This window comes from Eumetopias jubatus, unplaced genomic scaffold (assembly GCF_037043125.1).
Source record: "Eumetopias jubatus isolate StellerSeaLion01/CBP00866 unplaced genomic scaffold, mEumJub1_p1.0 scaffold_11, whole genome shotgun sequence".
Lineage (NCBI taxonomy): Eukaryota > Metazoa > Chordata > Mammalia > Carnivora > Otariidae > Eumetopias > Eumetopias jubatus.
The window spans coordinates 63,559,102-63,585,510 of NW_028274817.1; the positions used below are offsets into that span (position 1 = coordinate 63,559,102).

The following is a 26,409-nucleotide window of genomic DNA, read 5'->3' on the forward strand; positions in this document are numbered from 1 at the left end:
ATAAGGATTGTATTAAATGTGTAGATTGCTTTGAGTAGTATAGACATTTTAACAATATTTATTCTTCCAATCCAAGCATGGAATATCTTTCCATTTCTTTGTGCCATCATCAATTTCTTTCATTAGTGTTTTAGAGTTTTCTGAATACAGGTCTTTTACTTCTTTGGTTAGATTTCCTCCTAGGTATCTTATTGGTTTTGGTTCAATTGTGAATGGTACTGATGCTTTAATTTCTCTTTCTGCTGCTTCATTATTGGTCCAGTGTGTCATTCAAAGCCTTTGTTTCCGTCTTTATTTTCTGTTTAGATAATCTGTCAATTGATGTAGATGATGTTAAATTCTGCTACTAATTATTCTGTTATTATTAATTACATCCTTTATGTTTGTTATGAATTGCTTTGGGTGCTCCCGTGTTGGGTGCATAAATATTTACTATTGTTAGATCTTCTTGTTGGATTGTCCCCTTTATTATTATATAATGCCCTTCTTTGTCTCTTTTTAAAGTCTTTGTTCTAAAGTCTACTTTGCCTGATATAAGTATTGCTACTCTGACTTTCTTTTGAAATCCATTTACATGATAAATGTTTCTCCATCTCCTCACTTTCAAAGATTTTATTTATTTATTTGAAAGAGAGAGAGAGAGTGCACAAACAAGGGGAGGGGCAGAGGGAGAGGGAGAAGCAGGCTTCCCACTGATCTGGGAACCCAATGTGGGACTCAATCCCAGGACCCCAGGATCAAGACCTGAGCCACCCAGGCACCCCCTCACTTTCAATCTGCAGGTGTCTTTAGGTCTAAAATGAGTCTTTTATAGGCAGCATATAGTTGGGTCTTGTTTTTCTATCCATTCTGACACCCTCTGTCTTTTGATTGAAGTGTTTAGTCCAGTTACATTAGGAGTAATTATTGATAGATATGTATTTATTTCCATTTTATATTTGTTTTGTCATTTTTTTCTGGAGATTTTCTCTGATCCTTTCTTGTCTTTTTCACTTTTGGTCTCTCCTTTGCACTCAGAGTCCCCTTTAATATTTCTTGCAGGGCTGGTTTAGTGGCCATGAACCCCTTTAGTTTTTATCTGGGAAACTCTTTAACTCTCCTATTCTGAATGATAACCTTGCTGGATAGAGTATTCTTGGCTGCAGATTTTTCCCATTCAGCATTTTGAATGTATCACACCATTGCCTTCTGGCTTCCCAAGTTTCTGTTGAGAAATATCCAGCTAGACTTATGGGTTTTCCTTTGTAAGTTAAGGATTTCTTTTGTCTTGATGTTTTTAAGATTTTTTTCTTTATCACCATATTTTGCAAATTTAATTACAATATGTCTTTGTGTTGCTCTGCTTTTGTTGATTTTGATGGGCGCTCTCTGTGCCTCCTGAATCTGGATATTGTTTCCTTCCCTAGATTAGAGAAATTTTCAGCTATTATTTCTTCAAATAAATTTTCTGCCCTCTTTTCTCTCCTTCCCCCTCCTCATCCTCTTCCCCTCCTCCTCCCCCTCCTCCCACTCTTCCTCCTCCTCCTCCTCCTCCTCCTCCTCCTCCTCCTCCTCCTCCTCCTCTTCTTCTTCTTCTTCTTCTTCTTCTTCTTCTTCTTCTTCTTCTTCTTCTTCTTCTTCTTCTTCTTCTTCTTCTTCATCCTCCTCCTCCTCCTCTCCTTCTTTTCCTTCTCCTCCTCCTCTCCTTCTTCTGTGACTCCTCTAATAAAGGTGTTATTACATTTGATATCATCACTGAGTTCTCTATGTCTTTTCTCATGTTGCATAATTCTTATTTTTCTCTTTTGTTCAGTTTCATTATTTTCTATTATTTTGTCTTCTAGATCACTAATTCATTCCTCTGCTTTTTCCAGCCTGCTGTTCATTACATAAAGTCTGTTTCCAATCTCATTCATTGTACTCTTCATCTGATTCATTCTTTTTTAGCTCTTTTATCTATGTGGTAAGGGTCTCACTAATGTTCTCTATTCTTTTCTCAGGCCAAATGAGTATCCTCATGATTGTTGCTTTAAATTCTCCGTTTTACTTAGATCCCTGGACATAATCTTGTTCTTTCATTTGGGATGAATCACTCCATCTTTGCATTTTGTCTAAGTCTCTGCTTTCTTCTCTGTGTTAGAAAATCCCGTTGTCTCCTGCTTCTGAAAGTAGTGACATTATGAGGAAGAGGTCATGTAATGCTCAGAGCCTACTGCTTCAGGGAGTGTCTCCGTTATGTGCTGCATGCGTTCTGCTACTGTGGTTTTGCTGCTCTATCCTTCAGTCTAATCATCTGCAGAGGCTTTCTTTGCTTGCTGTGGGCAGTGTTTGGTCCCTGACCTGGATGCAGTGAGTTGTAACTGTGTGGTCTGGTTGGCTTGTGAAATGAGACATGACACCACTTGCATCAGAACTGAGGCCCTGCTAAACTCTCTGGTAAAGAGATATGGTGGGGAATGGTTGCACTTATCTTCTGGGTGAGGGACCTGTTGCACTGAGACTGAGCCAAGGTGACTGAAAAGGACAGCCCCACCAGAGTGCTGGGGGTTGGGTTTTGTTGTAAGCAAATTGAGTAGCCAGTGTAGGAGCTGAATTGCTTCCAGAAGGTGGTTCTTTATGTTAAGGGGAAGGGGAAGGAAATGGAACTGGTCAGCTCCTTTGTTCCAGGAGAGGTGTCTCCATGAATGTTGCCTCTCAGGGATGTGCTCTCAGAAGAGTGAATAATATCCCTTCTGTGTACCCAAGTTCTTCAGATCTTTGTTTCAATGCTGTCTGTCCCCAGGTTGTTTGCCTGTCTTCTCTCCAGGAGTAGCATAATGCCCTCAGGGCTCTATTCCAGGCAAGCCCTCTGACCTTTAAAACCCCAGGTTTTAAGCCCCACTGGTTGCAAGAACCCACAAAATTCAGGCCCTCTTGTTTTCCAAGTCAATGGCTTCTGGGAAATGTTTTCTTCATGTTTTCCTCAGTGTGGTTCTCTCTCTCTTGCCCTTCTCCATGACCATGGTTCCCTTCCCTCAGCAGTGGCTGCAATTCCTTCCTCCCCTAGACCTACTTTGATGTGGCCTTTTCTCTTCTTTTACTTGTGGAGTTTGTTCTTTCAGTCTTCAGGTAAATTTCTAGGGAATTTAGGTTGATTTGATAGTTATCTAGCTGTGTTTGTGGGACAAGACATGCCTAGGGTCCTCCCAGTCTTCTGCCTCTTCCTCTGCTAAGAAGCACTTTCCTCTTTTTTTTAATTATTTTTTTATTTGAGTGTAGTTGACACACAATATTTCATTAGTTTCATGTGGACAACATAGTGCTTTGACAAGTTTGTAAATTAGGTTTTACTCTATTTTCCCAACACTGTAGCAAATGTTATTATCTGTCACTGTTCTAATAGGCAAACACTATTACAAAAAAAATTCACACAAATAAAACAGTTTGTAAATTTCCAACCTTATAAAGACAAGAAAGTAAGTCTTTATAATTTTATAAACCTGACTACTGCTTTATAAAATACCATTTTAATGAAAGCAAATATACGAAATTTTAAGTTTCACATTTTTCAATGTTAGTGATTTGGATTACAAAATTATTTCACCACAAAAATTTAAAAAATAGCAATTTTTCATTCTGCATTCATAATATTCAATTCACCAATATTCTCTTTATATATGTCTTTACTTGTGAGAAATAAGGTCTAACTGAAAAACTACATGTGTGATACTTTGTTTTTTTCAAAGGCTTAAAACATATTTTAATAAGTTAATGCTGTATTACTGCTCCATTTCTCAGAAAAACGCCAAAGATATCAGGGACAAATCAAACATGGTACACCAATAAAAAAAATGCACAGCATAACTACCTAAGATAGGCAAGGCTAAGAGCTACTGTCCATCCTTCAGCATACAGCAACCCTGTTCCCAAGATTGTACTAGGCTTATCAAGAAAAGCTGTGAACAGCAACATCATAGACACAAAAGGGCCATTCCTGGGTTGTCCTAACCCAAGAAAAAAGATGGAGGCAACTTAACAGATTTTTTTTTTTTAAAGATACACTAAAATGAAAATCTCTAAGAGAAAATGTCTTCCTTAGGACATGAAGGGGTAATATATGGGATATAACAGAACCGTATGTATGTTGTCTGTGACCTCTGTGGACATTTGCCTGAATTCCCACCTGCGAGTGAATGGAACAATGGGGCTAAGGTCATTGGGGGATGCTTGTTTTTGTGGTGTATATGGCAGCGTCTCTGGGGTTTGGAGGGTAAAATAAAAAAACAAATAGAACAGGATGGACAAAGAATGGAATGATCAAGATTAATGGGGGCTCTAACTGGATCTAGTTTGCCATGGTTCCCACCCTTCACAGGCCCTCAACAATCAGGAATGCACCACACAAAATCAATTAGTTAAACGATATACAACACAGAACTGATTTGTTAAATATTGCCCTTCCCTTGCCCTCAGCCTCCAGCAAACTCCCTCAGAGTAGTACAGGCAAGGAAGAACTATTGGGAGGAATCCCTAACACCTTTCCAGGCAGAATTCTGGCTAGTCCATAAAGGGTCCTTCTTTTAAGGTTTTTTGGGAAACTAGACATTGAAATTTTTATTAGTATCGGCGACGTTTATTTGGAGCAAATTCAGCTCCAGGAGCTGCATGGTTGAATGCAGGAGGGGTTCCACCAATTGCCCCAATTCCTTCCATTGTAGCAGCTTGGCCAAAGCATTCAGTTGTTGGTGGGGTCAATCCCAAGGTTCCATCTGGCATCATAGTGGCAGGTCCTGGAGGAGATGGGGTACCTGCTGGCACTGGAGCAGGGGGGCATGGCGCCTCTGTTATTTATGCCCACAGCACCTCCCATAGCCATCTGGCCCATCCATATCTCCTGTTCTCTCGCATCAGGGCATGTTCCCTTGAATCCTTCCTGCTGTCGCCACATCATTTCTTCCCGTTGCCGCTGCATCTCTTCCTCACGGCGCCTGCTTTCCTCCTCCTGGCTGAGCTCCAGTTGCTTTCGTTTTTGCACTTCTTGGTTGTGCAACTCTTCCATCCTCCGAAGTTCTTCTTGATGCCTCATCAAATCCTGTCTCATTAGCATGACCTGGTGCTCATGGTGAGCATCCTCCATTTCCATATCCAGCTTCTCACAAGCTTCCTTGATGTTGCGGTTCACTTGGTCCTGTTGCTGCTTCTCCATCTCAGTGAGTGCCTTCCAGCGCATGGCATACTCATACTCAAAGGAGCCAGGCTGTGCAAATCTGAGTGGCTGCTCTCCCTCCTTGTGAAATTGCTGGTTCTTTATAACCAGCTTCTCTGGAAGTCCCTCTTCATCATCCAACTGGTCCATGGGCTCCACAATCACAAGCCGAGGAAATGTGGTTAGCAGGAAGGAGCCTTCACTGCACCTGTCCAGAGCTTTCCAAGCAGCTGACTTCCCTGAGAATTCAACAATGCCTTTTCCTGAGGGCCTTCCTAGATCATCCACGATGACTACAGCCCTTTCCACCTGGCCAAACACCGAAAAGGCTTCCTCCAGAAGTTCATTGGAAACATACTGAGGAAGGTTTTGGACTGCAAGGGATGCACTATGGCAGGCAAAGCACACACACAGCTGCTTTCCACGGAGTGGCATGTTGGCCAGTTCTACTTTGGCAATCTCCACTAGGGTTCGTGTTTGCAAGTGGATAAAGCCAAAGCCCTTATCCTTATGAATGAAGACTTCACCTGCCTTCCCATATTTCTCAAATAGTTTCCTCATCTCCTCCTCAGTGATGTCAAGAGGAAGATTGCCCACAAAGAGCCAGCTACGTTGGGTGAAGGTCTTCTTTCCTTGTTTCCTAAAATTCTTCAGGTCAATAGTCAAGGCTTCATTTTGGCTGCTGGCTTCTTGCCCATTTGCAGGTATTGGTGGCGGTGGTGGCTGCTGCTGTTGCTGCTGGAGGTGCTGCTGGTGGTGATGCTGATGATGCTTCCTTGGAGTATGGTTTTGCTCCTCCAAGTTAAAGGTTTTATTGTTCTGCATTTTTGCACCCCTCTACCGACTGTTCTCTCCTCAGAGTAACTGTGATGCTACACAGCCTCTACAGTTCCGAGAAAAAAATGTGTGGTACTTTATTAACTCATTATTTAAAATCTATCAAGCAAAGTTGTGACTGAGGTTGTATATAGAGGAATCAATGTAGAAATATCATTGCACAATTGATTTTAATGTATAAATATAACAAAATATTGTCTTAATGAGTGCCAATATATAAAAGTAAGCATCGTCTTACACACTCTTAGACTTTCAAGCAAAGAGCTTTCATTGCAAACCTTGAAACTCTGAAGTTTATGAAATATGTTAGACCACAACTCTCTTCTGTGTTTAAGGTGTATGTGTTGTGTGTGAATCTCATGACACTTTTGGGATATTTAGGATGAGTCTGAATTGTTTGTTTACCCAGGGGGACAAAAGGAAATGCTGATAGATATTCCAAGTTATTGGATATTAATCCCCACTACTCTTATTAATATTAAAAATTCTTTCCTCTTTAGTCTATTTTACTCAAGTAGTATATATTTTCTAAATAAAGCTAGGATCATATTGTTGTCCTGTACATTTTTGAATGTTTGGACAATTCACCTATGTCCACTTATTTTCAATTTACTTTTTGTTTCTTGCAGGAGAAAGTGAAAACATTGGACCCACTGCTGAGGAAGAGGTGTGCAATTTATTCTGTTGCTTATTACTTTCTGTAAAGAAAGATATTTTATTATATGCTCCATATAACAATATGTTTCCATTTGGATAGAAAATATAGTCATGAATAATTCCTTCAAAGGGATCATTTTGAGGTTGAAAGGAAGGAGGCCATGTTTTGTTAAGGCACTCAAAATACCATTTATTTTTTAAGAAAAATCTTCAAGGTGACATAGCTAAACCGATAGAGAACATAGATTATTCTAGCTAGTAATTTGATTACAATGTCTTGGAATCATTCAGAATTTCAAGGGAGATAGTTTGAAGATCCTCCTTCCTGTGATGAATTTCTAAAGCACTGTCTTTGCATTTCACACATGACTGAAGAGCCAAACCACTGTGTTCCAAAAACCTATCACGGAATTCTGAGGTCATAAAATAATATACAATGGGATCAAGACAGCAATTCAGATTCGCAAGATGTAGAGAAATGATGTGAAAACATATGGTGCTCTTAATAAAGGAACAGTTTGAAAAGACATGTTGTTTCACCATCATAAAGAATGGGAAGTTGAAGTGGTAAGGAGTGAAACACACAATGAACACCACTGCACACATCAGGACCATCCACAAAGCCTTTTTTCTCTCTTTGGTATTCTGAAGGGGAACTTGGAATTCTTGTAAAGATTTTCTCATTTTCCATGTGCAATAAGTAATAATTACAACAGGTAAAAAAAACCCTCCAAGTTCAGCTACAGTTATCATGCCAATGGAGGAAGCCATGCTAATGTGTTGAAACACTAAATCGTCAAAGCAAGATTCAGTGTTGTTGGTTAAGCCAGAATGTCTCAGAATCGGAAGTGGCAAACAGGCAGTCCCCACAATGATCCAGATGGCAGCACTGATGCCCACATCATACCTACACGTCCAGTTTCTGGCCCTAAAGGGTTTGAGCAGAAAGTAACACCTCTGAAGGCTGATGCATGTCAGAAAATAAATGCTGGCATACATGTTGAGATACTTCAGGTAGAAGCACAGCAGGCAAAGGGCCTTCTGGAAGGGCCAGTGGTGGCTGATGTAATAGTAAATCCGGAGGGGTAAGGACAGCACGTGAGCAAGGTCAGCCACAGAGAGGTTGATCATGAAAATGATGGCTTTATTTTTCTTGCCAATGAAGCGGCACAGAACCCACAAGACTGCACAATTGGCCAGAAGACCAGGGATGAATATGAGGATGTAAGTGGTTGCATAGAGAGAGTACTGAAATGACACTTGAAGATCAGTGCACTTTGTTCTTACACTGTTTGTGCTGTTACTTCCCATCTTGAGGATGTATGTTCCTTCCTTAAGGAAAGCATTAGAGTGATGATTTCTGCAGAAAATAGAGTAAAAATAAGGTCAAGGGCATGCCAGTTCATATTTGGGTATACAAATATATTTGTGTCCTGCCAAAAAAGTATTCAAGTATTCAAGTGTGAACTTTCACAAATTCAAAAGGTATTTTTTATGTAAACTGAGAATATCATGGCAATCTACAAATATATAACAGCATTGTGGAGCATATTTTTAGAAATCAAGATCACTGTTTTGGCTATAACCTTAGTCAGGTTTTCCCTTAGTAGTCAGAAGGAGTAATCAAACTTATAGAGATAACCAACAAGCAAGATCTTACTGCAAAATTTCCCCAGACATACATTCCAACACTTTCCTGGGTTTCTATATTTCAGTATTACAGTTGTCTCCATCTGCATTTTCAAAGTTTGAGATCTAGCTGAGTTTCCAATCATTAATGCTGGAAAAGATTAAAACTGAATCAATTTTAAATTACAACCTTATCAGGGGTTAGGTGACTGCTGAGATGAGTCTGTGAACCTTTGGGAATGAAACACAAGATAAGGGCCTGGGAAGGGCTGGCAGGTCACCAGTCCTTGAAAGGATGGAAACTTGGGAAAAATGGTGCAATGCAGATAAACTTTAGCTCCTTCAGAATTTGGGCTGAGGGCAAAATTAGTCCTGCTTGTATGTCATGACACTTTTCTTGAAGCTTCTGTAGCTTTAAAGATCTGTGTTTATTAATAGAATTATGTCAACTTCAGACATTCACATTTATTGAGACTATCCTTGCCACCATTTCAAACAACTACCAGAGTATGTGAAAAACTAGAAGGTATCTAGTGGTAGTTACAGAAAAAAGGGCTATCTCTAATTCAGATCCTGAGGCGAGTTCAGTGAAAAGTTATTAATTTTGAATTGTTACATTTTTAACAATCATAATTGTTAAAGAGTTCTTCCTTCTAGTGAGTTAAAATCTGTATCCTTGTCATTTTAACCTAGTTCTGCCTATCAATGTCAAGTAAAGTTCACCTCCTGTTGCACATGAAACTCTTTAAATATCTGAAGACAGCAATCCTGTCTCTATCAAATCTTCCTTTATCCAGGTTCACCCCTAAATTCACTCCTAAAATGCAGATTCCCTCTTCTTGGTTTTCTTTTGGATCAGATCATTATTGCTTTTGGCCCCCAACCACTATAATACAGCTTATTTTAACCTTTGAAAATGACAGTTTACTCAAATGTTTAATATTCTTAGGAAATATAGCATGCCTTTGATTGTAGAAACAAAAGGCTAAATGGAATTTTAATATTCCCTTGTACTTTTTATTGCTTGCAAAGGCAGTTTGTTTCACATTTTATGGAATTAAAGGGAAATTGAGACACACTTAACATTAACTATTGAAAGCAATATAAAGTCTAAGACAGTGCCTATTCAACCCAAAATACAACTAATTGAAATTGTAAAAACTCAGTCAACACACACACACAGCCTATACAGTGCCAAATCATCTATTTGATGCCTTTAGACTGACTACATGGTGCTTTCAGATAGACTGTATTTACTGAAAATTCACTGCAGTCAACCAGCTCATTCAAGTAAACAACTACTTTGAATGTTATTTTCCACTGAGTTGACTATTTTGCTAAATCAGCCAGTTAGTCTAGCAAACTGTAAATTGAGCCAACACTATCTGTTTTTGTGGTCTGTTTGTTTACCCACTGAACTAAGTAAAATAATTGATCTTGTATTCTGTATACTCAGTTTAAATAAAAAGCCATGTAAGTGTGAACCAGGATTATCTTTTTTTTTTGAACCAGAATTATTCTTGAAATAAAATTTAGAAAATAGTTAACATACATGAAGTCTTCCCTGATCATCTTTGGTTTTGTTATAATAATAATTAAAAATCACTGAATGCCTACTTGGATGAGGTGTTATGCTAAGTACTTTGTATACACTCTCTCAATCTGTCCCTCACAGCAATCTTATGCAACAATATAACATTACCACTGTTTTACAGCTAAGGAAATTTAGGTCCCAAGAAAGGCAAGCTTCACCTCCTCCAAGAAGACTTTCTTGACCTCTCCAAACCAGAGGTCACTTCAACGGCCTCACAGTCCATAGTTCTGATCATTTTTCTAGTGAGAATGCATTTAATACACTTAACAATGTGCTGTTATTACCTTTGCATGTAGTCTCTTTTGTTCCTCTAAATAGATTGCAATCTCTTACATATCAAAGACTCATTCTCTTACTACTTTCTTTCCTCCGTAGTAAAATGTCTCCTCAAATGTTTTGAACATATTAGGGATGAACTAAGTGTTTGTTGAGTGAATGACTTGAATGCATGATGAGTGGATAAATCGGGGGAGTGGGGGGAGTCGCACTGAGAGAAAGGGCGTGTCTGGGGAATCAGAATTTAGATGTGATATTTGATTTGACCACCAGGTGTCATAAGTATACCAATGTTCAAATATTTTTAAATATTTAACACATTTCTTTTAAAATTCCATTAAGGGAGAAGTTATACTAAAGGAGAGAAGTATCAACAACATCTTGTGTAACATCAGAAGAAAAATCCTTTAAAGTGCATTTTAGAGAGTTTTAATTTATTTTATTTTTTAGCTTCCATACTTCTTCATTTAGATCTCTGAAAATAGTTGGGCTTCTAAATTCATTAGAGACCCCTAGAATATTAGAGCAGTTAAGGACCATCAAGATCTCCTGATCATGACACTTCTTATAGATGAGAATACCAAGGCCAAAAACAGGGAGATTAAATTTTCCAAATTCACAGGATCTTCTTACCTTCCACTACAGAGTAATTTTTACTTTTCCAGGAACTTCGAAGATGAAATCCATATTTTTGTAATTACCTAATAATAATACAAACTTTTAGAAATAAACCAATGCCAGATTTTAGAACAGTAACCTTGACAATGAACTATTAAAGCAAGAGTGATTAGGTTTTTTTCCCAAATATTCTAGGACAAATACAGTGTTTTTAAAAAGCAGAATTAATATTTTTTGTTCCTAATAATAAGATTGTGTAAAAAATCTGCTTAACAGGGTGCCTGGGTGGCTCAGTTGGTTAAGTGTTGGACTCTTGGTTTTGGCTCAGGTCATGATATCAGCGTCTTGAGATTGAGCCCATGCTGGGATCCATGTTCAGCTCCCAGAGTCTGCTTGAGATTCTTTTCCTCTCTTCACCTCCCCCTGCTCTCACTCTCTTTCTTTCTCTCTCTCTTTCAAATAAATCTTTCTAAAAATCTGCTTAACAGTCTTAGATTAGGTTGTTTTTAAACTTGTTATTTCTTTATATAAGGAATACAGTTTCACATTAGAAAATAGAGATAAAGAAAAACAAAATATATACACATCATCAATATTTCCATTGCTAACATTTTGGTGTATAACTTACATTTTCCCCCATGCTATAGATCTATAAATGAATACATTTATAGATATTTTAACCAAATTTGACTCATATACACATACTCTTTTATAATTATAGTTTGTATTCAATCATAATTATTATGAATATAGTATCATTAATAAATAGACATTTTATTAGTAATCATTTTATTAATCAATTTATTAATAAATAATCATGTTAATGGGTACTTAGAATTTCATCAGAATTATATACCATAATTTATTTTACTAGTGGACATTGAGGTAGATTCTTCATTTTTCACTATTAGAAACAATGCCTTGCAAAACATTCTTGTACACCCATCTTCATACATTTGAGCAACTATTTTCTTTGAATAAATTTTTTAAAGTAGAATTGCTAGGCTTTTGATCAATAATACCAAATTATCCTCCAAGAAGACATCCTAAGCTAATTCTCTTTCAAATTCCAATGCTAATGCTTTCTCATAATATCACAATGCCAATCTCTTTGTTTTCCAAATATATCAAATTCTTTTCAGCTGAAGGAAGACGTATGGTGTACAGAATTTTGACTCATTCTTTAAGGCCTAACTCAGTAATTACTTTACTTAGTCACAAATCAACCCAGACAGAATTTATTATTCCCACCTTAACACAGTGGTTTTCAAACTTGAGCGTGCCTCAGAATCATCTGGAGTGCTGTCCCACCCATGGTTTCTGATTTAGTAGGTCTGGGTTAGGGCCCAATAATTTACATTTCTAATAAGTTCCCATGAGATCCAGGGACCACACTGTCCTGTATACCAGCAAGGATTGCATTTTATCTGGGAAACCAGTATATTATCACCACATAAATATTGTGAATCATTTAATTAATGCTGTAGGCTGAATGTTTGAATGTTTATTGCACCCTAGAGTCATATGTTGAAACCTTATCCTAAATGTGATGGTGTTTGGACTGGAGCCTTTGGGAAGTAATTAGGTCTTTAAGGGATTAGTGCTCTTATAAAAGAGGCCCCAGGGAAATCCCTTGCCCTTTCCACCAGTGAGAAGATGGCCATCTATAAGACAGAAAGTGGACTTTCAATAGACACCAAATCTGACATCTTGATCTTGGACTTCCTAACCTCCAGAACTCTGAAAACTAAATATTATTTAAGACACCCAATCTGTAGTCTTTTTGTTATAGCAGCACAAATAGACCAAGATAATCAGACATTCTTTTCCAATCTGAAGGAGGAAATGCATGGGCATTTTGTGACCTAACTTTCATAACTGTGTAGTAAAATCTGGCTTATTTATCTACATCCAATTATTTCTCCTATCTTGACCTTGTGGGGAAAAAAAAGTGATAGTAAAAACAAAACAGAAACAATGACAAAAATATTGCATTATGCTTAGGTTTTAGAAAACAATCAGGATTCTTATGTTTAAAAAAAAACTTCTAGGGGGGGCGGAGCAAGATGGCGGAGGAGTAGGAGACCTAGATTTCGTCTGGTCTCAGGAATTCAGCTGAATAGGGATCAAACCATTCTGAACACCTACGAACTCAACAGGAGATCGAACAGGAGAGTAGCAACAACTCTCTGAACAGAGAAGCGACCACTTACTGGAAGGTAGGACGTGCGGAGAAGTGAATCCGAGGCGATATTCGGGAGGATAGACGGCGGGGGAGGGGCCTCCGCCGGCCGCTTCTGGCAAGTGCTAGAGCCGCGGAGCACAAAATCGGAACTTTTAGAAGTCGGCTCGGTGGAGGGACATCGCTGCAGTGGCTAAGCAGGGGGTGGAATCCTCCCAGGACAGTGTGGTCTCAGGACCCTTGGGGTCACAGAGAGACTGGGGATGCCTGAGTGCGCCAGAGCTCCCAGGTGTCAGAGCGGGGAAGCCGGCTGCAGAGACGGAGCAGAGTCGCGGGCTCTCAGCTCGGGGTTGCCATAAACTGTGATCCGCGGCCCAGTCGGGACACGGCTCCTCCAGCAGGGACCCAACAAGCAGCAGATCCGGGGAGACTCCCCTTCCTTCCCGGGGAGGAGCGGTGCGGGAACGCACTGCAGGGATCTGCTGGGTTTGGAGACTCCGCACGGGGTCGGGTGCCAGAGATAGCAAAGCTCGATCACAGGCCGGGTGAGCACGGAGTGCGGCCGGAGACCGGGGACACGGAAGTGACTGCTTTTCTCTGGGGGCACACTGAGGAGCGGCGCCCTGAGTTCTCAGCTCCTCCGGGTGGAGATTGGGAAGCCACCATTTCTGCCCTGGTCCTCCAAAGCTATACCGAGAGCTTGCAGGGAACAAAAGCTCCTGAGAGCAAACCGGAGGAGCTTCCTTAGCCCGGACCGACAAGGGCGGGGCAATTCCGCCTCTGGCAAAGATATTTGGAAACCACAGCAACAGGCCCCTCCCCCAGAAGATCAGCACAAACAGCCAGCAAGCCAAGACCAAGTTGATCGATCAAGGAGAATGGGAGAACTCCAGCGCTAGGGGAATACTGCACATAGATTCATGGCCTTTTTTTTTTTTTTTACCATGATTCATTATTTCATCAAAGTTAATTTTTGTTGACTGTTTTTCTTTTATTTTTCTTTTTCCCTTTTTCAACCAACATCTTATCAATCCCTTTTTAAAAAAAAAAAAACATTTTTTATTTTTCATTTTTAGAGTCATATTTTATCCCTTCATAGTAGTTACCCTTATTTTTGGCATATATATATAAGTTGTTCTCTCTTTAAAATTTTGAGGTACAGTTTCTTCTAACAGATCAAAATACACCCTAAATCACTAGTGTATGGCTTTGTTCTAGTCTCCTGCCTGATCACATTCTCTCCCTTTTTCCTTTTTTTTTTTCTTAAATCTTCTTTCCTTTTTCAAACAACTTATCTTACCAAGCCCTTTTATAAAATCTTTTATAATTTTCATCTTTACAGTCATCTTCCATCCCTTCATTGTATCAACCCTTATTTTGTACATATATGTCTTTCTTCCTTTAAAATTTTAGGAGGCACTTTTTTCTAACAGACCAAAATACGCCCAAAATCTAGTGTGTGGCACTGATCTATGCACTAGCCTGATCATATTTGATCATATTCTGCTTTTTTTGTATTGTTTTGTTTTTATCTTTTTTTTTCGTTTCTTTTTTTTCTTTTCTCTTTCTTTTTTCTTTCTTTCCCTTTCTTTTCCCCTGGTTTCAGGTCTTTTCTGATTTGTATACAGTATATTTGCTGGGGACGTTGTAAAGCTGTTAGCATTTGGTTCTCTCATTCATCTATTCTCCTCTGGACAAAATGACAAGATGAAAGAAATCACCTCAGCAAAAAGAACAAGAGGTAGTACCGTCAGCCAGGGACCTACTCAATACGGACATTAGTACGATGTCGGACCTAGAGTTCAGAATCACGACTTTAAAGATACTAGCTGGGCTTGAAAAAAGCGTGGAAGTTATTAGAGACACCCTTTCTGGAGAAATAAAAGAACTAAAATCTAACCAAATCGAAATCAAAAAGGCTATTGATGAGGTGCAATCAAAAATGGGGGCACTAAATGCTAGGATAAATGAGGCAGAAGAGAGAATCAGCGATATAGAAGACCAAATGATGGAAAATAAAGAGGCTGACAAAAAGAGAGAGAAACAACTACAGGATCACGAGGGCAGAATTTGAGAGATAAGTGATACGATAAGACGAAACAACATTAGAATAATTGGGATCCCAGAAGAAGAAGAGAGAGAGGGGCAGAAGGTATATTGGAGGAAATTATAGCAGAGAACTTCCCTAATGCGAGGAAGGAAACAGGCATTAAAATCCAGGAGGCACAGAGAACCCCTCTCAAAATCAATAATAATAGGTCAACACCCCGACATCTAATAGTAAAACTTACGAGTCTCAGAGACAAAGAGAAAATCCTGAAAGCAGCTCGGGAGAAGAGATATGTAACCTACAATGGTAGAAACATTAGATTGGCAACAGACCTATCCACAGAGACCTGGCAGGCCAGAAAGGACTGGCAAGATATCTTCAGAGCACTAAACGAGAAAAATATGCAGCCAAGAATACTATATCCAGCTAGGCTATCATTGAAAATAGAAGGAGAGATAAAAAGCTTCCAGAACAAACAAAAACTAAAGGAATTTGCAAACACGAAACCAGCCCTCCAAGAAATATTGAGAGGGGTCCTCTAAGCAAAGAGAGAACCTAAAAGCAGCAAAGAGCAGAAACGAACACAGACAACAGACAGTTAACAGTCACCTTACAGGTAATACAATGGCACTAAATTCATACCTTTCAATAGTTACCCTTAATGTAAATGGGCTAAATGCCCCAATCAAAAGACACAGGCTATCAGATTGGATTAAAAAACAAGACCCATCAATATGCTGTCTGCAAGAGATTCATTTTAGACCCAAAGACACCCCCACATTGAAAGTGAGGGGGTGGAAAACCATTTACCATGCTAATGGACACCAAAAGAAAGCTGGGGTGGCAATCCTTATATCAGACAAACTAGATTTTAAAACAAAGACTGTAATAAGAGATGAGGAAGGACACTATATCCTACTTAAAGGGTCTATCCAACAAGAAGATCTAACAATTGTAAATATCTATGCCCCTAACATGGGAGCAGCCAATTATATAAGGCAATTAATAACAAAAGCAAAGAAACACATTGACAACAATACAATAATAGTGGGGGACTTTAACACCTGCCTGACTGAAATGGACAGATCATCTAAGCAAAAGATCAACAAGGAAATAAAAACTTTAAATGACACACTGGACCAAATGTACTTCACAGACATATTCAGAACATTCCATCCCAAAGCAAAGGAATACACATTCTTCTCTAGTGCCCATGGAACATTCTCCAGAATTGATCACATCCTAGGTCACAAATCAGGTCTCAACCGGTACCAAAAGATTGGGATCATTCCCTGCATATTTTCAGACCACAATGCTTTGAAACTAGAACTCAACCACAAGAGGAAAGTCAGAAAGAACTCAAATACATGGAGGCTAAAGAGCATCCTACTAAAGAATGAATGGGTCAACCAAGAAATTAAAGAAGAATTAAAAAAATTCATGGAAACCAATGAAAATGAAAACACAACTGTTCAAAATGTTTGGGATACAGCAAAGGCAGTCCTGAGAGGAAAGTATATAGCAATACAAGCCTTTCTCAAGAAACAAGAAAGGTCTCAAATACACAACCTAACCCTACACCTAAAGGAGCTGGAGAAAGAACAGCAAATAAAGCCTAAACCTAGCAGGAGAAGAGAAATCATAAAGATCAGAGCAGAAATCAATGAACTAGAAACGAAAAGAACAGTAGAACAGATCAACGAAACTAGGAGTTGGTTCTTTGAAAGAATTAACAAGATTGATAAACCCCTGGCCAGATTTATCAAAAAGAAAAGAGAAATGACCCAAATCAACAAAATCATGAATGAAAGAGGAGAGATCACAACCAACACCAAAGAAATACAAACAATTATAAGAACATATTATGAGCAACTCTATGCCAGCAAATTAGATAACCTGGAAGAAATGGGTGCATTCCTAGAGATGTATCAACTACCAAAATTGAACCAGGAAGAAATAGAAAACCTGAACAGACCTATAACCACTAAGGAAATTGAAGCAGTCATCAAAAATCTCCCAAGAAACAAAAGCCCAGGGCCAGATGGCTTCCCAGGGGAATTCTATCAGACATTTCAAGAAGAATTAATACCTATTCTCCTGAAACTGTTCCAAAAAATAGAAATGGAAGGGAAACTTCCAAACTCATTTTATGAGGCCAGCATTACCTTGATCCCAAAACCAGACAAAGACCCCATCAAAAAAGAGAATTACAGACCAATATCCTTGATGAACATGGATGCAAAAATTCTCACCAAAATACTAGCCAATAGGATCCAACAGTACATTAAAAGGATTATTCACCATGACCAAGTGGGATTTATTCCTGGGCTGCAAGGCTGGTTCAACATCCACAAATCAATCAACGTGACACAATACATTAACAAAAGAAAGAACAAGAATCATATGATCCTCTCAATAGATGCAGAAAAAGCATTTGACAAAGTACAACATCCTTTCTTGATCAAAACTCTTCAGAGTATAGGGATAGAGGGTACATACCTCAATATCATAAAAGCCATCTATGAAAAACCTACAGAGAATATCATTCTCAATGGGGAAAAGCTGAGAGCTTTTCCCCTAAGGTCAGGAATGCGGCAGGGATGTCCACTCTCACCACTGCTATTCAACATAGTATTAGAAGTCCTAGCCACAGCAATCAGACAACAAAAAGAAATCAAAGGCATCCAAATCGGCAAAGAGGAAGTCAAACTCTCACTCTTTGCAGATGATATGATACTGTATGTGGAAAACCCAAAAGACTCCACCCCAAAACTGCTAGAACTCATACAGGAATTCAGTAAAGTAGTAGGATATAAAATCAATGCACAGAAATCAGTGGCATTCCTATACACCAACAACAAGACAGAAGAGAGACAAATCAAGGAGTCTATCCCATTTACAATTGCACCCAAAACCATTAGATACCTAGGAATAAATCTAACCAAAGAGCTAAAGGATCTGTACTCAGAAAACTATAAAATACTCATGAAAGAAATTGAAGAAGACACAAAGAAATGGAAAAACGTTCCATGCTCATGGATTGGGAGAATCAACATTGTGAAGATGTCAATGCTACCTAGAGCAATCTACACATTCAAGGAAATCCCCATCAAAATACCATCCACTTTTTTCAACGAAATGGAACAAATAATCCTAAAATTTGTATGGAACCAGAAGAGACCCAGAATAGCCAGAGGAATACTGAAAAAGAAAAGCAAAGCTGGCGGCATCACAATTCCGGACTTCCAGCTCTATTACAAAGCTGTCATCATCAAGAGAGTATGGTACTGGCACAAAAACAGACACATAGGTCAATGGAACAGAATAGAGAGCCCAGAAATGGACCCTCAACTCTATGGTCAACTTATTTTTGACAAAGCAGGAAAGAATGTCCAATGGCAAAAAGACAGTCTCTTCAACAAATGGTGTTGGGAAAATTGGACAGCCACATGCAGAAGAATGAAACTGGACCATTTCCTTACACCACACACAAAAATAGACTCCAAATCGTTGAAAGACCTAAACGTGAGACAGGAGTCCATCCAAATCCTAAAGGAGAATACAGGTAGCAACCTTTTCGACCTTAGCCGCAGCAACTTCTTCCTAGAAACATCGCCAAAGGCACGGGAAGCCAGGGCAAAAATGAACTATTGGGATTTCATCAAGATAAAAAGCTTTTGCACAGCAAAAGAAACAGTCCACAAAACCAAAAGACAACCGACAGAATGGGAGAAAATATTTGCAAATGACATATCAGATAAAGGGCTAGTATCCAAAATCTATAAAGAACTTATCAAACTCAACACCCAAAGAACAAATGATCCAATCAAGAAATGGGCAGAAGACATGAACAGACATTTCTCCAAAGAAGACATCCAAATGGCCAACAGGCACATGAAAAAGTGCTCAACATCGCTCGGCATCAGGGAAATCCAAATCAAAACCTCAATGAGATACCACCTCACACCCGTCAGAATGGCTAAAATTAACAAGTCAGGGAACGACAGATGTTGGCGGGGATGTGGAGAAAGGGGAACCCTCCTACACTGTTGGTGGGAATGCAAGCTGGTGCAACCACTCTGGAAAACAGTATGGAGGTTCCTCAAACAGTTGAAATTAGAGCTACCATTCGATCCAGCAATTGCACTACTGGGTATTTACCACAAAGATACAAATGTAGGGACCCGAAGGGGTACGTGTACCCCAATGTTTATAGCAGCAATGTCCACAATAGCCAAAGTGTGGAAAGAGCCAAGATGCCCATCGACAGATGAATGGATAAAGAAGAAGTGGTATATATACACAATGGAATATTATGCAGCCATCAAAAGGAATGAGATCTTGCCATTTGCAACGATGTGGATGGAACTGGAGGGTGTTATGCTGAGTGAAATAAGTCAATCAGAGAAAGACATGTATCACATGACCTCACTGATATGAGGAATTCTTAATCTCAGGAAACAAACTGAGTGTTACTGGAGTGGTTGGGGTGGGAGGGATGGGGTGGCTGGGTGATAGACATTGGGGAGGGTATGTGCTATGGTGAGCGCTGTGAATTGTGCAAGACTGTTGAATCACAGATCTGTACTTCTGAAACAAATAATGCAACATATTTTAAGAAAAAAGAAAAAGAAGAAGATAACAGGAGAGGAAGAAAAGGGGAGTATGTCAGAGGGGGAGACGAACCATGAGAGATGATGGACTCTGAAAAACAAACTGAGGGTTCTAGAGGGGAGGGGGGTAGGGGGATGGGTTATCCTGCTGATGGGTATTAAAGAGGGCACGTTCTGCATGGAGCACTGGGTGTTATGAACAAACAATGAATCATGGAACACTGCATCAAAAACTAATGATGTAATATATGGTGATTTACATAACAATAAAAAAATTAAAAAAAAAAACTTCCAGGGGTGCCTGGGTCAGGCTCAGTCTGTTAAGAGTCTGACTCTTGATTTTGGCTTAGGTCATGATCTCAGGGTCCTTAGATTGAGCCCCACACCCGGCTTTGTGCCGGGTATGAAGACTGTTTAAGATTCTCTCCCTCTGTCCATCCCCCTGCTGGCATGCTCTATCTCTCAAAACAAACAAAACAAAACAAAACAAAAAAATATTCTATACTTCTCAATGCTATAATGAAAAGATGAGCTTTATTTTTTTTTTTTGAGGAAAGCAAGATGGAAGGCAGATGGGGACCCTGTTTCAACTGGTCCCCTGAATTTAGCTGGATATCTACCAAACCATTGTGAACACCCACAAAATCAACCTGAGATGTAAGAATATATATCTGGATCTCTACAAGCAGAAAAGCAGTTGCTTTTGGCAAGGTAGGAAGGGCAGAGTCATGAATCTGCAGGGAGATATTGGAAGATAAACAGAAGGGGGAGGGAGCTGCCATAAGCTGACTCCTGGAAAGTAATAACATGGGAGAGCAAAATCAAAACCCTTAGAAATCTGCTCAAGTAAGAGACACCCCTCCCTGAAGGGGGCCCTGGAAATGAAAAGACAGAATTCTAGGTAGGGTATTGTGGTCTTGGGATACAAGGAACCACAGAGCAAAAGTGGGTTTATGAACTGGTAGAGTGCCCAAGCAGTGGAACCAGGAAGCAGGTTATGATCAGCAAGCCCACGAAGGGACTCTCAACTAGGATCGCCAGAAACCACAAACCAGGCAGGTCGATATCCACTCTTTCCTTGAACAGACTAAAAAAATCTGGAACCAGAGCCTGCAACAGGGCAAAAAGTTGCAGAACAGTAGTAGCCGGGAAAAGGCTTTAGGATAGAACCGGACCTGATTTTGGAGCTTCTAGTGCAAGCCGGAGCCCACAGTCGCTCACAGTTTTAAAAGCAGAAAGGGCAGAGATACTCCCGAGCCCCTGAAAATACTTCTGGGAGAGTAGCTGTGAGCACACACTGCAGAAAGCTGCGGTTTTCAGCAGCACAAACAGAAGTTGAGACTGTTTGTCCTGCAGAGTTTATTAAAGAGGGCAGACTCCGAATTTTCTGCTCTGGGCCAGAGGTTTGGCGGTGGCCATTTTTGCTCTGATCCCCTGAAGAGGAGTGGAAAAGCCCCAGGATACAAAAGACACTCTGAAGTCCAGTTTCCACTGAGCCCATCCCCCAGACAGGGGGTGGGGCAACTCCACACTGGCAGGTACCTGAGAAACAGAGTGGCAGGCCCCTCCCCGAAGACAGGCTGGAAAATAGGTAGATGACAATCCTTTGGTTCCTGTAAGACTGTAATATCCCAACACAAGGAGAAAATTGTATATTGAGCTCTAGATGTGGCCTTACAACTTGTTTATTTTTCAGATATAATTTTCCTTTCCTTTCCTTTTCTTTCTTTCTTCTTTTTTTTTCCTTTTCTCATGCCGTTTTCCACTGCCGTATTCTTTATACCTTCTCATTTCAACTAGATGTCTATTATACAACTCATGTTTTCATAGGTGTTTTTTAACTTGTATTTTTACATACCTATATTTTTTTAAAAATGCTTTATTTTACCACGTTTTTCACTCTACTCAGTTTTACCTTTTTATATATACAAATTTTACTTTCCTAGTAATTTTGAGACGTAGTGTCCTCTAAAACACAGACCAAAATACACCCAAGAACTAATGAAACACTCTGCTTTGTTCATACTGAGAGATTATAACCCCTCTTCCCATTCCCCCTTTTTAATTTTTTTATTTTCTATTACATGTATATATAGTACATATTTTTAATTTTTTAATTTTTCATTTTTTTACTTTTATTTTTGTTCATTTTGGCTTTGTTTTTTTCAGTGGTGGCATCTGACCATGCCGGATATTGCTAGGGTGCATCTAATTTGGGTCGTGGTTGATATTTTGAACTCTGTCCATTCATTCAAACAGCCATTGACAGAATGACTAGGAGGAGAAACTCTCAACAAAGAAAAGAACCAGAGATAATGTTTCTGCCACAGAATAATGGATATAGATATAAACAAGATATCAGAGACAGACTTCAGGATAGCAATCATGAAGTCAATAGCTAGGCTTGAAAAAAGCATTAGTGACAATATAGAATCTCTAAGGGCAGAAATGAGATCTAATGAGGCCAAACTTAAAAATGCTATGAATAAGATGAAGTCTAAACTGGAAACTCTAACAGCCAGGGTAAATGAGGCAGAATAACAAATTAGTGATCTGGAAGATAAACTGATAGAAAGGAAGGAAGCTGAGGAAGACAGAGATAAGCAGCTAATGGCACATGAAAATAAACTTAGAGAGATCAATGACCCTAGGAAATGCTCCAATGTCAGAATTATTGGGATCCCCGAGGGGGTGGAGAGAGAGAGAGAGAGGACTAGAAGGTATATTTGAACAAATCATAGCTGAGAACTTCCCTAATCTGGAGAAGGAAACAAGCATTTGAGTCCAAGAAGCAGAGAGGACCCCTTCCAAAATCAATAAAAATAGATCAACACCCTGGCATAAAATAGTGAAGTTTGCAAGTCTGAGAGCCAAGGAAGCCATCCTGAGAGCATCTAGGGGGAAGAGATTTCTTACTCACAGAGGGAGGAACATCAGAATAACATCAGGCCTGTCCACAGGGACCTGGCAAGCCATAAAGGGCCGGCAGGACATGTTCAGGGTACTAAATGAAAAGAACATGAAGCCAAGAATACTTTACCTAACAAGATTGTCATTCAGAACAGATGGAGAGATAAAATGTTTTCATGACAGACAGAAACAAAGAATATGTGACCACCAACCCAGCCCTGCAAGAAATATTAAGGGGGATTCTGTAAATGAAGAGAAATCCCAAGAGACACATAGACCATAAAGAAACAGAAAACCTACAGAAACAGAGATCTTACAGCCAATACAATGGCACTAAATTCATATCTTTCAATAGTTACTCTCAACATAAACAGGCTGAATGCACCAATCAAGAGACACAGGGTTTCAGATTAGATAAAAAAAGCAGAACCCATCCATATGCTATCTACAAGAGACTCAATTTGAACCTAAAGACACCTCCAGGTTGAAGGTAAGGGGATAGAGGACCATTTACCATGCCAACAGACCTCAAAAGAAAGCTGGGGTAACAATTCTCATATCAGACAAATCAGATTTTAAACCAAAGACTGTAGTAAGAGATGTAGAAGGACACGATATCATACTTAAAGGGTCTATTCAATAAGACCTAACAATTGTAAATATCTCTGCCCCCAACATGGGAGCTAAAATACTCAACAAGATCATAGCCAATAGCACATTAAAGGATTATCCATAACAACCAGATGGGATTTATTCCTGGGATACAAGGGTGGTTTAGCATTTGCAAATCAATCATCATGATAGAGTACATTAATAAAAGAAAAGACAAAAACCATATGATCCTCTCAATTGATACAGAGAAAGCATTTGGCAAAGTACAGCATCCTTTCCTGATTAAAACTCCAAAGTACAGGAATAGAAGGGAACATACCTCAATATCATAAAACCCGTCTATGAAAAGCCCTCAGTGAATATCATTCTCAATGGGGAAAAACTGAGAGCTTTTCCCCTAAGGTCAGGAACACAAAGATGCCCACTCTCACCATTTATTGCTCAACATAGTACCAAAATTCCTTGGCAAGAGACAACAAAAAGAAATAAAATGCATTCAAATTGGCAGAGAAGAAGTCAAACTCTCTCTCTTCACAGATGACATGATACTTTATGTGGGAAATCCAAAAGACTCCACCACCAAGTTATTAGAACTCATACAGGAATTCAACAATGAGACAGGATACAAAATCAATGCTCAGAAATCAGTTGCATTTCCTAATTTATCTGGTCCACAGCTTCCTCCACTCTATAATGTATAACAATGTTGTGTACATTCAGAGTCAAGATAATATATGCAATGCATGTATCTACTACATAGTAATACTGCAAGAAGTGCTATTATTCTAATTTATTTTGTATATTTCTCCTAAGTCATGAAAGAAGGTGAAATATAAATACATTTCCAACCCCAGCTTAAGTTCCTTGTACCTCTGACTTCTCCAGTCCTTGTTGACTTCAACTTTCTTGGAATAGCTGATGTATCTAACAACTTATACTCCAATAACCTCAGTGTTTACTAACAATTAAATTTACTGATCATTGACTACGTGCCATCCACTTTAGATATATTATATCATATAATCCTCATGACAATGCTATAAGGAAGGGAGATACTGTCTTATTCCCATTTGACCACTAACAAATTATCAAACTCTTACTTATACATTATTATCTCCAACTAGTACATTATTTGCTATTATGTCTAGAGTGTGGATCACGAATACTAGTACCTTGACAAATCCCTTATCTGCACTAAAAGACAGACTACACCAGTAGTGGGCAGAGAATCTTACTGTGTCAATCCCACTGCAAACATCCATGGCTTGATCACTGGCCTTTTCAGGATTTTCCCAGTTTCCCTTCACAGTCATATAGTTATTTTATATTCTCCAGGGACTCTGGCCCTTAAAATTGCTTTAAAGTAGATAACTCCATTCATTCTATTTTGAAACTTTCAGCCTTTCTTAATAACTCCATTCATTTTATTTAAAGCTTTCAGGCCTTCCTAAAATAATAGCTTTTCTTTTCTTTTTATTATTATGTTATGTTAATCACCATACATTACATCATGAGTTTTTAATGTAGTGTTCCATGATTCATTGTTTGCGTATAACACCCAGTGTTCCATGCAGTACGTGCCTCTTTAATACCCATCACCAAGCTAAACCATCCCCCCACCCCCTCCCTTCTAGAACCCTCAGTTTGTTTCTCAGAGTCCACAGTCTCTCATGGTTCATCTCCCCCTCCTATTTCCCCCCTTCATTCTTCCCTTCCTGCTATCTTCTTCTTTTTTTTTTAAACATATAATGTATTATTTGTTCCAGAGGTACAGGTCTGTGATTCAACAATCTTACACAATTCACAGTGCTCACCATAGCACATACCCTCCCCAATGTCTATCACCCAGCCACCCCATCCCTCCCACCCCCCACCACTCCAGCAACCCTCAGTTTGTTTCCTGAGATTAAGAATTCCTCATATCAGTGAGGTCATATGATACATGTATTTCTCTGATTGACTTATTTTGCTCAGCACAATACCCTCCAGTTCCATCCATGTGATTGCAAATGGCAAGATTTCATTCCTTTTGATGTTGTATATATATACAATAATAGCTTTTCAAATGGCTTTTAGGTGGTTGTTAATCCACTTAGAAAGATTCTCTTTTCTCCAAATGCAGGACCATGAATGTTTCCCACCCCTCTCTGGCAATGCTACTGGTTTCAGATAGCAAAAGGCTTAGGAACAGAATAGTCTCACCACTATTGTGCTCCTTTGGCTGTGTCTGAGTCTCATATTTCTCACTGAGGACTGAGCCAAGCAGACATGGTTGCAGATCACAACTTCTTCAGAAAGGTTAGCAACAAGAACTATGATAAGTTGCCTGCGTATGTATGTCCCAACTCATTTGCCCCAGAACTGGAGGATGCTACCTGCAAGAAATTAAAAAAAAAAATCATTTGAATCTTCATTTTGACCTCATTTGGTAAGGTACAAAGTGGTAAATTAACTTGCCTAGGGATGAAGAAATTCACTGTTAATTAGATTTTGAAATGTGGCTAAAAATAAACCTCTCACTCAAATAATCTTTCTACTTCACCGGTCTGCCTCCATGCTGAGAGAAGAAAGTGCTATGTAAACCTCCCCAAAACCAAGGGCACGAATGGTAGGTGGAAAGCATGGAGCAGATTAGCTGTGGCTCAGTGAGAAGCAGAGATTAGCATTGATAGGAATTTTTGACCTCACTAACAGCCTTTTCTATTATCCTCTGCCTATAACAGCCATTATTTGGAGTATACACAAGACCTGTGTCCCTTCCCCCAGTTATCTCATTTTATGTACCGTCAAATGCAAAACAATACTTTCCTAGGCCTTAGAACACAGCTTTCCCTCTAAATATAATGGATATTAATTAATTAATGTACATTTTGCATCCCTTCAGTGTATTAGGCATTGTTTTAGGTACTGATGATAAGATGGTATGTAGGCAGACATGGTCTCTGCACTCATGTAAATTGTAATCTCATACTATATCCACCCCATCCTCTCCACCCAAGAAATAATACTCATTTATTAATAAGTGTATGTCTCATGAGAATTTTAAATTAAAATGTTTTTTTTAATTTTCTCATCAAAATAAATTAAAATATTTTAAATAGAGTGTAGTATTCCTCCAAAAAGCATGCTATTTTACTAGAATCACCATACACTAGGCTGACCATATATTCTGATTTGCCTGGAACAGAACTAGTTTACATTTGTTATTGCAGTGTAATCAATAATGATACTACCTTTCACTCTTTAAAGTGTCTTAGTTTGGATAAT

At 39.1% G+C, this 26,409-nt stretch overlaps 1 protein-coding gene and 1 pseudogene across 3 annotated transcripts in view; both read right to left on the bottom strand.

The window, feature by feature from the left end:
- Positions 1-4,281: 4,281 nt before the first annotated feature.
- LOC114207508 (non-POU domain-containing octamer-binding protein pseudogene) lies at positions 4,282-6,099 on the bottom strand (annotated as a pseudogene).
- Positions 6,100-6,690: 591 nt separating this feature from the next.
- LOC114207427 (putative P2Y purinoceptor 10) overlaps positions 6,691-26,409 on the bottom strand; it is a 41,298-nt gene continuing 21,579 nt past the window's right edge. Inside the window, exons 4-6 of one of the 3 annotated variants that reach the window (XM_088028721.1) lie at positions 25,345-25,513; positions 8,341-8,438; positions 6,691-8,018 (exon numbers count right to left, since the gene is read on the bottom strand). In XM_088028721.1, coding sequence (XP_087884847.1) covers positions 6,926-7,969 — 1,044 coding nt within the window. In that variant the 5' untranslated portion in view covers positions 7,970-8,018; positions 8,341-8,438; positions 25,345-25,513 and the 3' untranslated portion in view covers positions 6,691-6,925. Of the gene's footprint in view, positions 8,019-8,340; positions 8,439-10,790; positions 10,859-25,344; positions 25,514-26,409 lie in introns of all 3 variants that reach the window. The other 2 variants (XM_088028720.1, XM_088028719.1) reach the window with 2 other exon arrangements.